Here is a 12,627-nt window from a genome sequence, read left to right on the forward strand (position 1 = left end):
TTTATATTTGAACAATACGTTTTAAAGTTAGTATTTTCTTAATTTTTCGTTGCCGAAAACAACATTTTCAGTATGGAATGTCTGCATATTTACAATTGATATTAGACAATATCGCTATGTGATATAAGAAAAGTTTTTATCGATTCGCTTCTTCCATAGACTGAACACTCTTTGATCCAATGGCGCTTTTATCCCGGTAGACCAAGTTTGTCGAATATTTATTGAATTTATTGTTATTTGTCATTATCCTGAATATACGTGAAGTATTTGTTGCGATGATAACCAAGCAAACAACAGTCAATCAACCATACAGTTATAATAAAAACTAATATTGTACAAAATGATAAAAACAGGTTTTAAGATGGAATAATATATATTGAAAAATATCAATGTTAAAATGTTGTCTTTATTAAGATTTGGTGTATTAAAACTAAATATGGAAACTGGTCGTTACATAAAACAACGAAGGGAGGATAGAATTTGTAAATGTTGTACTATGCAATGTATAGAGAACGAATATCATTTTATTATGGTTTGTCCAGCATATAGACAGTATAGACTTAAATACCTCACAAAACATTATCATACATGGCCAAATATCAACAAACTGTATTCACTTCTACAAGTTCAAACAAAAACTGTTATTTACAATTTGATATGTTTTTTTGCGTGAAAGTTGGAAACTCAGAACTTTCATATTAACGTAGTTATGTATATGCATCTAATTGTCTTTTTCATTTACAAAATGTTCATATTGTTAATTATGTTCTCTGCAGTTTTGTATACCTATTTATTAACAATATAAATTTCATGTTGCTTACACATGATAATGTTGTTATTTAAATGTGCTATAGCACAATTGTGCTTATTGCAATAAACGTATTTATCTTATCTTATAACCGGTAATTACGGTTGCTGTCTGTGCAGACGTTTCAATTCAATCAAGGATTTTGGCGAGGGATTTACCCATTATGAAAATGTCTTAAATCTATAGGCATTTTAATCGTGCTTCGTGGCTTTATGGTAGACGGAAACACTTCAGACGTGACGATGACAGACGTGTTTCCTTCTATTATCTATATTTGTATATAAAACTACGTCCTACCTATACCATTCTATTAATAAAAACATGAAGATATAACATACAAAATATTCGTGAGGGTTCCGCGGAGCCTAGTGTCGCTCCTACTTTTGCTGTAAATCGCAGGCTCAACAAAAATGAAGAAAAAAAAATAAAATATTCCACTCGATACTATCTTTAGATTGTGAGTAGCTACTGTCCAACGTTAGTAAAAATTATTGGTAGTTTATAAATCTTATAAATGTACTAAAACTTTAACTGCAGACTGTATGTTATGTTAACTTGAAGAAAAACTAAGTCCATTTCTAAGTAAAATACGGATAAACAGGTACAAAATGTTAATGAAATTTCCTTCTACATACTAACTTTTGATCATAAACAAGCTTCTGTCCAGGTTTGGTACAAATCCAGGCTAGTTTAAGAAAGTTATTAAATTTTTTAAAACTTTAACTACAGAGTGAATGTAATGTCAAGTTTCCTGGCAGAAAGTCCACTTATAAGTAAAATACGACAACGGAATTTTTTTTTACAAAATTTACTTCTGGATACTATCTTATAATCATTAACAAGGTTCCGTCCAACTGGCAAGTTTAGTACAAGTCCAGGATATTTAAAGAAAGTAATTAAAATTTTGAAAACTTTAACCACCGAGAGTGAATATAAATTTCCTGGTCGATAAACTAAGTCCATTTAAAAGTAAAATCAGAAAAACAGGATTTTTTTTACAACATTTACTTTTTGATACTATCTTATGATCATGAACAAGCTTCTGTCCAAGCTCGGTACAAATCCAGGATAGTTTAAGAAAGTAATTAAAATTTCAAAAACCACATCTATGTGGACGCCGAAGACGACAACGACGACAACGGAATGTAGGATCGCTGTGTCTCGCTTTTTCGACAAAAGTAGAAGGCTCGTCAAAAAAAAAGAATTACATTTAATTCTAAGTAATATTTAATTAGAAGTATTCAGCAAAAGTATAACCTAGCATGAAAGGTTCATGTCCTTTTGTGGAGTTGCTGAAATCTAAAAGGAACCGCACTATCACTATTTATCCTAATACATTTGTATGCAACACACATAGATTGCTATTTACATAATGAACACACACTTTTTATAACTACACTTTCTCAATTGCACATTTCCCAACCTCATTCAAGTAAATGATGAACATCTACAATATATACAAAAAGAAGCCCATTTCTATTATGGTGAACTTTTGATAATTCTAAAGTGATTATAAACTATGATATGACACACGGACTACTTGGTTTCTTGCTACCATTAGTAGTTTTGGGGTTTAATTTATCCGTTGCTACTTTCACCACAGTTTCAAAAACTTCCTTTAAACCAATACTATTTACAGCCGAACACTCAACATATGTTTTTGCACCAACAGCCTTTGCCGTTTTAATACCGTCCTGAATCGAAATAGCCTTTTCATTTTTTGACTGCAGCTCGTCCATTATCGATTGGTCCTCTCGTAAATCAGTTTTAGTTCCAACAAGAATGAATGAGGCTTTAGGAGATAAAATTCGTATTTCTGTGAGCCAATTTTTCTTGACATTTTCAAGACTTAATGGGTCCGTCACACTAAAGCACACCATGAATACATTAGTTCCTACAGTAAATAACTCTCTCATCCGTCTGTACTCATCCTAAAATAGAACGGAAAATATAATCTTCTTATAGATAAGCCAAATTAAACATCTATATTCTATATTAAGAATAGTTATGTACACTGAGTAGACATTGTAATGGCAGAAAAATAAAAAATAAATGTTACTAGAAAGGAATTACAAGTAGAATAGATGGGTAGGATGGTATACTATAGCAAAACTATGCTGCAAATTTACATATTAGACAACATTTAGTGTCAAACTCTTACTGTAGGGGTTAAGCAACAGTAAATAGGTTTTTGATGTCTTCATTATACATTTGCATTTAGTTTAATGTTCTTGTTGAATTTGTAGATATGTATTACTTTGGATCTTTTATTCCAAATCAAATGGTATGTGTTCATTTCTGAAGGACGTCTGCTGTCTTGTAGAAATTAAGATCTTCCCTTTACAACCTTTAGTGGTCTTTCTAAAAACATACCCACCCCATTATATGCTCATTGCTTTATTTTTGGCTGTGGTCTTACAACTCGGGTAATAAAACATTCAGTTCTGCTCACCATATAAACATGCATTTGTACTTATATTTACGGCTGTGGCCTTTGAACACAGGCATAACTGTAGTTATACTCACTATATTATACAAGTTTTTTCGACTGTTGACTAATACAGCGTGAGTATAACGACAGCAATACGCTGTATATTCAATACATTATATATTATGATATGTTTTAAAACAAAATTCTGCGATTAAAATCGATCGAAGTAAAAACTGTGCTCATGATAAGAAAGGCTTGTTTCTTTTGAGTTTTTTGTTTGTTAAAAGAGCAGTCAACAAATGATCCGATAGTTAACATTGACCACGTATCACGGTCGGAGACTGGCCTAATAAACGACCACTAAAATGTATTTTATATCAATATATATGTGTTTATCTAAACAATTATTCAAAGAGTGTATATACTAAACCTACCAGACCAACTGTATCCGTAAGACCAAGTTTATACTGCTCTTCGTCTACATCAACAACCACTGGCACTTCAAAAGAATTACTGTTTCCAGCTGAAAAAAAACGTATAGATATATATCACATCAGATCAATAATTTATCATTCAGTATTTTTAATGACTCTCATTTCCGATTGAGATATCGGATATAGAAAAAAGAAGATGTGGTATGATTGCCAATGAGACAACGCTCTACCAGAGACCAAATGGCATATACATGTATAAATTAACAACTATATGTCACCACACGACCTTCAACAATAAGAAAACACATACCATATATTATATATAGAATGCAATGAAAGGCCCCGAAATGACAAAGGCTAACAGTGGCGTAGCTTGCATGTATGCTCAGATGCTCAAGCATCCACATCACTTTGACAGGGGAAAAAAATATAAATAAAGATATGTTCGCAGCAGTTAAACTCGGAGGTATGCGTATGTAACAAAGGTTAGGATATGAGGATAGCATCCAGTTATTTCCGATGAAGTATGCGTGGTCTTTTATTAAGGATAATTTAGTTCATGTAATAAAACAAGATATCGCAGAAAAGTGTTCTCGATTTTTTCGTAAAAAGACTTCGTCGTCGACTACGGCAAGTGCAGAAAATGATGCACATATCCTCGGACATGTTTCATCTGCATGAAATTGAGCCTAGCGGAGCGATGGCTTCTACAACTGACTAACAACATAACTGACAACTAAACCACCATATCCTGATATCGTTTCCTGTGAAATGAACGACGACGTGAAAAAAAAACTAATCTGTAATAGAGTGTGATCATTCCTAGGCTTATCAGAAAATTCCAGTTCCTATTTAGGTCCACATATTAATTTTATTTTCAATAAAAGAACAGAGTTCCTATGTCCCCTGCATTGCACATATTTTATGTAACCAATGAACAAGAGCAATAACTAATAAAAATTAATGTTTTTCCTTTTCCTTTTATTTTTAATGGAGAAATAAAAGCTTTAGAGAAAATGCAATGGGATTTCCATTTTAATTTTTATTTCAAAAGGTCAAAGCTTAGGACTTATTTTCGAAATTGTCATTGCTGAATATATAAAAATCTGGCAAGAATTGTACACATGAGAGTGCAAACAAGACCGGATGGACGGACACCAGGTATTTCGATGATGTCCCCTGCAACGCGTTAATGGGGTCACTTCAGTTCCTATATTCCGAAGTGCCGCTGTGATGGGGCCGTTTTTTGAGAAATGCTAGAAAAGGGGATCACTTCAGTTCCTTTATACAGAAGTGCCGCTGTGATAGGGCCATTTATGAGATGTCAAATATAGAGATTGGTGGGAAACTTTTTCGGCAAATAAATAAATTATGAATTTCATTCAGTTTCGAGAATTTCGAAAAAACATTAGAATTATGTGTGAAATATAATTATATGAATTGGTGGGTATTTTGAAATTAAACAAAAATCTATACAACCAGTGTCGGATTCTATGGGAGCAAATGTGCCTACAGGAACAATGTCTGAAAAAATATAATTTTCTGCATAAAATAGTCCAAAAAAAAAAAAATTCCTCTCGCTCCGCTCCGCGAAGGCATCCACATCATTTCAACCCTGGCTACGCCACTGGCTAAACAAATCAAACGAGAAAATTAACGTCTTGATTTAAGTACAAAATTATAAATGAAAAATTAATATGATCGATAAACATCAACAAAATACAGCCACTGAATAACAGGATCCTAACATGGGACCGACAGACACAAAGTAAAGATTTGAGAGAGAATTTATCAGAAAGATTTTCCCAACATAACATAAATCTGGTTCGTCTAAAACATAGTCATCCATTAAATCAGTTTAAACAAACATTAAGCAGAAAAAGAAGATTGTTTTGGAACCGAATGCAGAGATTGGCAACTACCCCTCCGAAACACGCTTTAAATTTTAAACCGCATGATAAATTTCATTTCTTAACAAAAAAGTATCCTTATGCACGAATGCAGGAAACACCTTATAAAAGCATCCAGAAAGAAAACCATAAGTACTCAGGTTAACTGCATGGTAGTCCATAAAGCAAAAGCTCATTATAGGTGGACCAGACATCCAGCTGCAACACATTCTCGTTCAAATAGGAAACTTATGATGTCATGAACCAACATAAGTTTTCACTATTCAGATAGGTTTGTATACCTTTACATAAAAAATCAAAAAAATCTGTTTTAGCCAGCAGATTTACACCGTAGTAACGTATACAAACATATAATATGAACACAGATTGCTTACTTATTATATGTTTGTTTACTGTTGTCATAACTTATAACTATATTAACTGGTCTTCTATATTTCTTTTCCAAATTTTGGTAAAATATCGGTTTAGTGTCTGTAAAAAAGACAGGGACGGAGGTGAAAACTTCTACTTTAATTCCAAAGTTCAATGGACAATGTTTAAACAAGCCAAAAGGTTAAGGAGAGAAAATGAAATTCATTGAATTTTAATCCTAACCAAAAATTAGATATAATAATAAAAAAGATCATAAAATTACCATTTTGGCCTGTTTCACATGTACTTTCTATTCCAAATAAGGCCAGCCATTTTGTCACATTGATCGACAAGGAGTTTAACAGTTTAAAGTCGGATTAAAAATACCCACAGCCCACGTCCAAGTGGTTTCAGAGTCTGACAACAATCGTGACTGACGCATAGTGGTCTAGTTGAGCGTGAAATTGCTTAATCAGCACGGTAACGAAAACCACTAAGCGTGCACTAATTTCAATAAAACCGATTGTAATCTTTCAATTGGTTCAAATTAAGTCATTGTTTAAACATTGCATCTTTAAATATTTTCATCTCACTTAAACATCAGTAATACGACCAGCTGTCAGCCTGAATTACAAGGCAAGCACCACTGACGTACACAGGCCTTCCGTATATACATTGTTAATCTTTCCAACTAGTTTTTGGACACATAGAGAGATAATAGTTCAATATCAAAATCGGGAAGTCATTTTTTTTTAAATTGTTTTTTTTTTTATGAAAATACATTTAGATTACTATGGACGTAAGTTTGAACTGATTATTTTCATTTTAACTCTGTTTTGTCGGGATAAATCTTATGATCTTACTGTTACTTTTACTTTAGGGGAAGATCTTTTTTTATAGAGATAGTTACAGAATAATGGGAATGTATAAACATGCTCATAAATAATGTTGTCAAGAACAGAATGAAAATTAACTCTCTATCCCACAAAATACAGGAAACAATTGTGTACAAAATCGAAAAGAATAATAACTAGCAACAGGTGAACATTAATATTCCTTCTCTACAAAATCCCAATCGAGAAAATCAAATGGTCGTCTTTTTTTGTTCGTCTTTCATAAGAACTAATATAACTATGTGAACAATAGAGTCAAGAGTTTAAAGTATGTAAGATACTTGAGTTATTGACATCTCGTATATGAAAATCTACCATTACTAAGTGTTTAAGTATGTCACCGATTGTTCTCATGACAGAAAGAGAAAAATAGAAACGAAAATGATACCAAGATTCTCTCAGATGTTTCCTTAGTCGTGGCACTAGACAACAAAGTTAAAAATAAAGTTTCAATTTGTTTAAATAATGAATATAACTTAATAACAAACCTCTAATAGTCATATGTTCATAAAGTTCAGGCACTTCTCCCTCCGGAAACGTATTTGTAGCATATGTCATCAACAAGCAAGTTTTTCCAACCCCGCTATCGCCGACTGCAGTCACCTTAATCTTTTTCGGCTGAGGTTCGCTTTCCTCTGCCATTACGGCAGGTTCTATTGTAGTTTATCAATTCTTTCTAAGAAATATTCGTTTTACTATCTCAATGTTTAATCATAGAAAACTAGTTATAATACTGAGGCTGTATTTCCGCAAATAATCTTGTAGCAACATCCGGCCACATGACTATGTAAATCTAACAGTTCACAATCATCTATCCAGTAAACAATTTACAGTAATAATGTCAGGATATTATAAATAATTAGGAAATTTTATAAATATTCCAAATGATACGTTTACTTTTTGTGTTCTCTGTCTCAAAGTAAAATATCATCACTAACAAAATTAATGTCAGTGAAATCTACAGCTTAAATGACGCATAGAAAATTGGTGCATATACATATAACGGAAATAAATCCTCGAACACTATTATTTTTTTTATAAATAATATAATTACCGGGTAAGTGAAGGTTTGATAAATCTTATGTTAGGACAAATTACACAATAACAGTCTCGTCGTTAAACCTTCAATTTAATGAGATTAAGTTAAGGAAAGTAAAAAGTAATTGGTGAATTCTGCGTTTGGATAGAAATTAACAACCATTCGTCTAACACCGTTGACTTCATACACAAGTTCTCAGGAGATACCAATTCTTTCAATAGAAATAAGATTAAGAGTATCCGTCAATGCGACAGCAACCGAACAACATAACCTGAAACACAAAGATTACTATGGAGCCCCCACGCTGAATCTCAAATTTAATGAAATGCAGTTGAGAGGGGAAAACATAATTGCAGAATTCGGTGTTTGCATCCATTCACAACCATTTTCCAATACTGTTGAATGCATGCACAAGTTTACAGGAGATATCAAGGTGTTTTTTTAATATTTGATGATATGTTTTGTCAACTGGCTTGAGTCCGCACTATTTCAAAGATATTTTTAAAAAAAATATTGTGAGCTATTGGATGACCACACCACCCACTGTTTCGAACGCCAAAGCCTAAAGTGCACCGAAAAGGTCTTGCGATAGTTAATCAGATATTGATTTTTTATAAGTGGACCTGAACTTATTCCTTAAAATCAATTGACTTCGATGTCATCTTCCATTGTACATGTTTTAGAATGTCCCATGCAAATATCAGCTGTTTCTACCGTGAAAAACCAATAATACACAACAAACCATCTTATTGTGAAACACCTTCATAAAAATATGTTAGTCAATGTCAAAATATAACAAGAAGTTTTGGCCTAAATAAGGTAGTATGAGAACAAGAACCAGAAGAACAGGAAAAAGAAATATTACTGATAAACAATTAAACCCAAAACAATCAAACATTCACAATTTACATTTGTAAATAAATCATATGCTGTCTTCTGGATAATATAATGATTAACGAAAATGCAAACTATTAAATCATATCAAAAGAACTTGATCAGCTGCAACACAAACACGACTTCCATAGTCAATAAAGATAGGAAACGAACAATTGGGGTTTGGGGACAACCTTCGTGCTGACAGGCTAGTGATCGTCACAACTTTCACCTAAAGCGGTAGGGAAGAGCATAGTAACTTGTGACTAAGTAACTTCATTAACTAGCGCCCCACTTACACCTATCAAGCGTTGTAGGAGTTGTATTTACAAGTGCAAAGTATATTAAAAGATGGGTGGACAGACAAAATCAAATTCTTATTCGTAAGTGTGGACATACGTTTGCCTTTCATTTTTTATGTGGTGACGTAATATGTTTTATAAGAAACAACATAGTTCGAAAGCAAGAAATTTCACGTTTTAAAAAGGACAACAACCAGAATAAAGAGAACGAATTATTAATAAAGAAGTTGACTTCAACTTTGTCAATGGTATAGAAGCAGTCATTTAAAACTTTAAATACTGAAAAAAGGGGGAAAACACAGAAAAATAACACGTTATCACTGCATATATAAATCGTATTTACCTTTTCCAATAGTTATTTGAAAGGACGAATTTCTACCTGATAAAGATGCACGTAGAAAAGCAAATAAATTCTATAATGCTATTTGCAGCCCTGGTTGTATTTTTTGGCAAATGCAAAAGTTTCAATCGATAGCCGTTACCATGACAGTTTATGTTCATCCATTGTAGTTTTATATTTGATAAAAATAGTTTCATTGTCATGAAAGAAGAAAATTATGAGATCCAACAAGATATATTTTGATTTTACATTGATAGTTTCATTGAAGGTTATGAACTCAAGCTGCGATCTAATATGACCATTTTAGGATATGATAAATTTAATCATAAACCTTCTTGAAACCACATTTACAAGGGAGTAATCCGTGAATCACATCTTAGTTAGGTAGATTTATACAACCATAAAAGTTTTTATAATTTGTTAATTCTCTATATTGCATTTTTAGTATTAAAATAGCATTATGAATTTCATCTGAAAAAATATAGGATTTTGTTATAACTCTTGACACTGACTTAGGGTTCATAATCATTCTTCCCATCAAAAATAACTTGTAGAACCTGAGAAACTGTCCGAATTACATTTGTATACAAGCTGTACTCAAACGTTTAATAAACAGCTAATAAAGTAGGGAAAAGATAGAATCAGTGTGAAAAGAACGGATATGTTTCCACCAAATATAAAGGTTCCGATAAACGAGTGAAATAAGTCTGAACAGACTTGCAGAGAACGTAACTTTTATGTTACTAGGAAATAAATACCAGGTAATGCCTTTTCCATAAAGAAATTAATTAAGGGATACTTTACAAGGCACATTTATCTATTTGTTCACAAATTCAAATCATGGCTTAAAACAATTTCCTGCTAATAAACATTCAAAGCAGAACCTACTGAATTGATTGTGTTGTTTGTTCTCATCCTTCATTTGCATGAATTATTTTCCAATAAATATTAAGTAAGCAACATTCAAACCAATCATGTTTTATATGTCTCTTTTTATCCATGACTGTCATCACTATGTGGTTTAAAAAAGAAAGCATACAGGGTGGGGTGCAGAATCTAATGAAAGTACAGAGGGAAAACTATATGAAACATAGCTTTTATTTATGATCTTGAAAGGTATTTCCCTTACCAAAAAGTGCTAACATGTTGCACATAAGTTACACATAAGATGCTCACGTTAGAAACTAACATGAATGCACACGAGTTTTTTAACATGCAAATTAGGTGAGCATTTTGTGAGCAAAAAAATTGCACATATGAAACTAACCTAATTTACATGTTAAAAACCTCATGTGCAACTGCTCATATGAGCTTTTGTTTCACATGTGCATTTTATTAGATTGCTCATATGAGCAGTTGCTCACATGTTGCACACGTGAATATTATAGTTGACAAAAACAAAATGGCTGCTTTAAAAAAGGAATATTTTTCAAATTTAAATGAAAATCTTAAATAATTCAGTTGAAAATAAAATAACTGATACATCATGTTAAAAGAGTTATTCTTTAATTATTGTCAGTTAAGTATGATTTTCATATGATTTTTTTTTTTTTTTATTTAAACAATAATCATGATCATGACTAAAAACATAACATTACATTATAAAACTAATAGAGGGACTTGCAAGTTTAGTACACAATGAATGTCTTTGATTAATAAGTACTGTATTTCAAAAAGTTTAAAAAGGAAAAATCTTTATACATGTAGTACTTATTTTGAAGCAACCTGTATATATATTCCCATAAAGGACTTAAAATTGTAATATATTTCAAAATCTGACACAAAAATGAAAATAATGAAATAGAAATGATAACTTACAAATAATTAACCACAGCCACACTGGTTTTATCAGATTTCAACAATGCCTTTCTTCAAATAGCACAATATAGGACTTAACATTTTCCATATCCATCTACCTCCATTTATTGCATGCTTTTCATGAATTTGAATTTACAGGAAGTACATGACTGGGCATGTCATTTTGAAAAAGCTCATATGAGCAATGATGTAGGTTAGTTTTGAATGGTTAGAAGAATGGAAAAACTTTTCAAAGTACAAAACTAACATAAAACTAACATGGATGATAAAAGCTCACCTGAGGTTTGAATTGCACATGTGAGCATTATGTTAGATTTTTGTGGGCACATATGAACTACCAAACTGCACATATGAGCAACCTGATTTGCATATAATTCTTACTTGCATCTCATGTGCTTCACATGTGAAACTTATGTGCTTTTGTTAGCAATTTCTGTACGGGTTGTAGCTGTTAAATAACGAGATAAAAACTCATATATTAGAGCAAAGTCAGAACTATCCCTAATGCTGATATCAATTTATCTATTTTGATTTGTTACAGTGAATTTGGAATTTTTTTTGAGTTTTGTATGATCACTGAATTGTTTAGGGAATTTGATCAAATCTATGATTTTTTACTCGAATTTTTACAACTCACTGCTTTCAAAAATTCACTGGTTCAACTCAGGGAGTTAAGAAGAAAACTAGATATAGACATTTTCCCCCCTTTCTGCTCTGCCATTTGTATGAGTATAGTACCACATATTTTAGATTTGACAAACAGTGATGTTGGCATCCAACTTGAAATTGTTACACTGTTTGTAAGACACGAATGATGCCCATTACTTGACCATAGGAAATTGAGAATTCAACACTTTGTATGCTGATGTAATTGTAGGTGATAGCCAGACAAACCATGACCTTTTAATGCAGCTAGTACAAAAAAAACCAAGAATGTGTCCCAAGTACACGGATGCCCCACTCGCACCATCAATTTCTATGTTCAGTGGACCGTGAAATTGGGGTAAAAACTCTAATTTGGCATTAAAATTAGAAATATCATATTATAGGGAACATGTGTATTAATTTTCAAGTTGATTAGACTTCAACTTCATCAAAAACTACCTTGACCAAAAACTTTAACCTGAAGCGGGACAAACGAACAGACAACCAGACGGACAAACGGAACCCACAGATCCAGAAAACATAGTGCCCCTCTACTATCGTAGGTGGGGCATAAAAATTAATAAGTTTAACTACCTGTCATTTCAGAATATTTGAAAGAAATCAAAATCTTGTGGCCATGCACATCTACTTTATGTGTATGAATATCTAACAAAATAATAAAGCTGTACCTCCAAATCTGAAAGGACTGATGGACAGACACGGGTAAACTAATATGCCTCCAACATTTTGTTGTAGGGGCATAAAAACAGAAAAAATGGAGAA

The 12,627-nt window shown here is 32.3% G+C and overlaps 1 protein-coding gene across 1 annotated transcript; it reads right to left on the reverse strand.

Annotated features, from left to right (window-relative positions):
* Nucleotides 1–2,017: 2,017 nt before the first annotated feature.
* Nucleotides 2,018–7,849, reverse strand: LOC139514439 (cdc42 homolog). Its single transcript, XM_071303720.1, has 3 exons — nucleotides 7,316–7,849; nucleotides 3,674–3,762; nucleotides 2,018–2,739 (listed from the first exon to the last, which is right to left on the reverse strand). The coding sequence occupies exons 1-3, from the start codon at nucleotides 7,467–7,469 to the stop codon at nucleotides 2,326–2,328; spliced, it is 657 nt and encodes a 218-aa protein (XP_071159821.1). The 5' UTR covers nucleotides 7,470–7,849; the 3' UTR covers nucleotides 2,018–2,325.
* Between the last annotated feature and the right edge of the window lie 4,778 nt (nucleotides 7,850–12,627).

The sequence above is a fragment of the Mytilus edulis genome, chromosome 3 (genome assembly GCF_963676685.1).
Source record: "Mytilus edulis chromosome 3, xbMytEdul2.2, whole genome shotgun sequence".
Lineage (NCBI taxonomy): Eukaryota > Metazoa > Mollusca > Bivalvia > Mytilida > Mytilidae > Mytilus > Mytilus edulis.

Excerpts from the sequence above, each read along its gene's own strand:
- LOC139514439 (XM_071303720.1), bottom strand. The coding sequence starts at position 7,469 with ATGGCAGAGGAAAGCGAACCTCAGCCGAAAAAGATTAAGGTGACTGCA. Across the intron at positions 3,763-7,315 it reads TGAACATATGACTATTAGAG|CTGGAAACAGTAATTCTTTT; the intron begins GTTTGTTATTAA and ends GTTTTTTTTCAG. Across the intron at positions 2,740-3,673 it reads TTACGGATACAGTTGGTCTG|GATGAGTACAGACGGATGAG; the intron begins GTAGGTTTAGTA and ends GTTCTATTTTAG.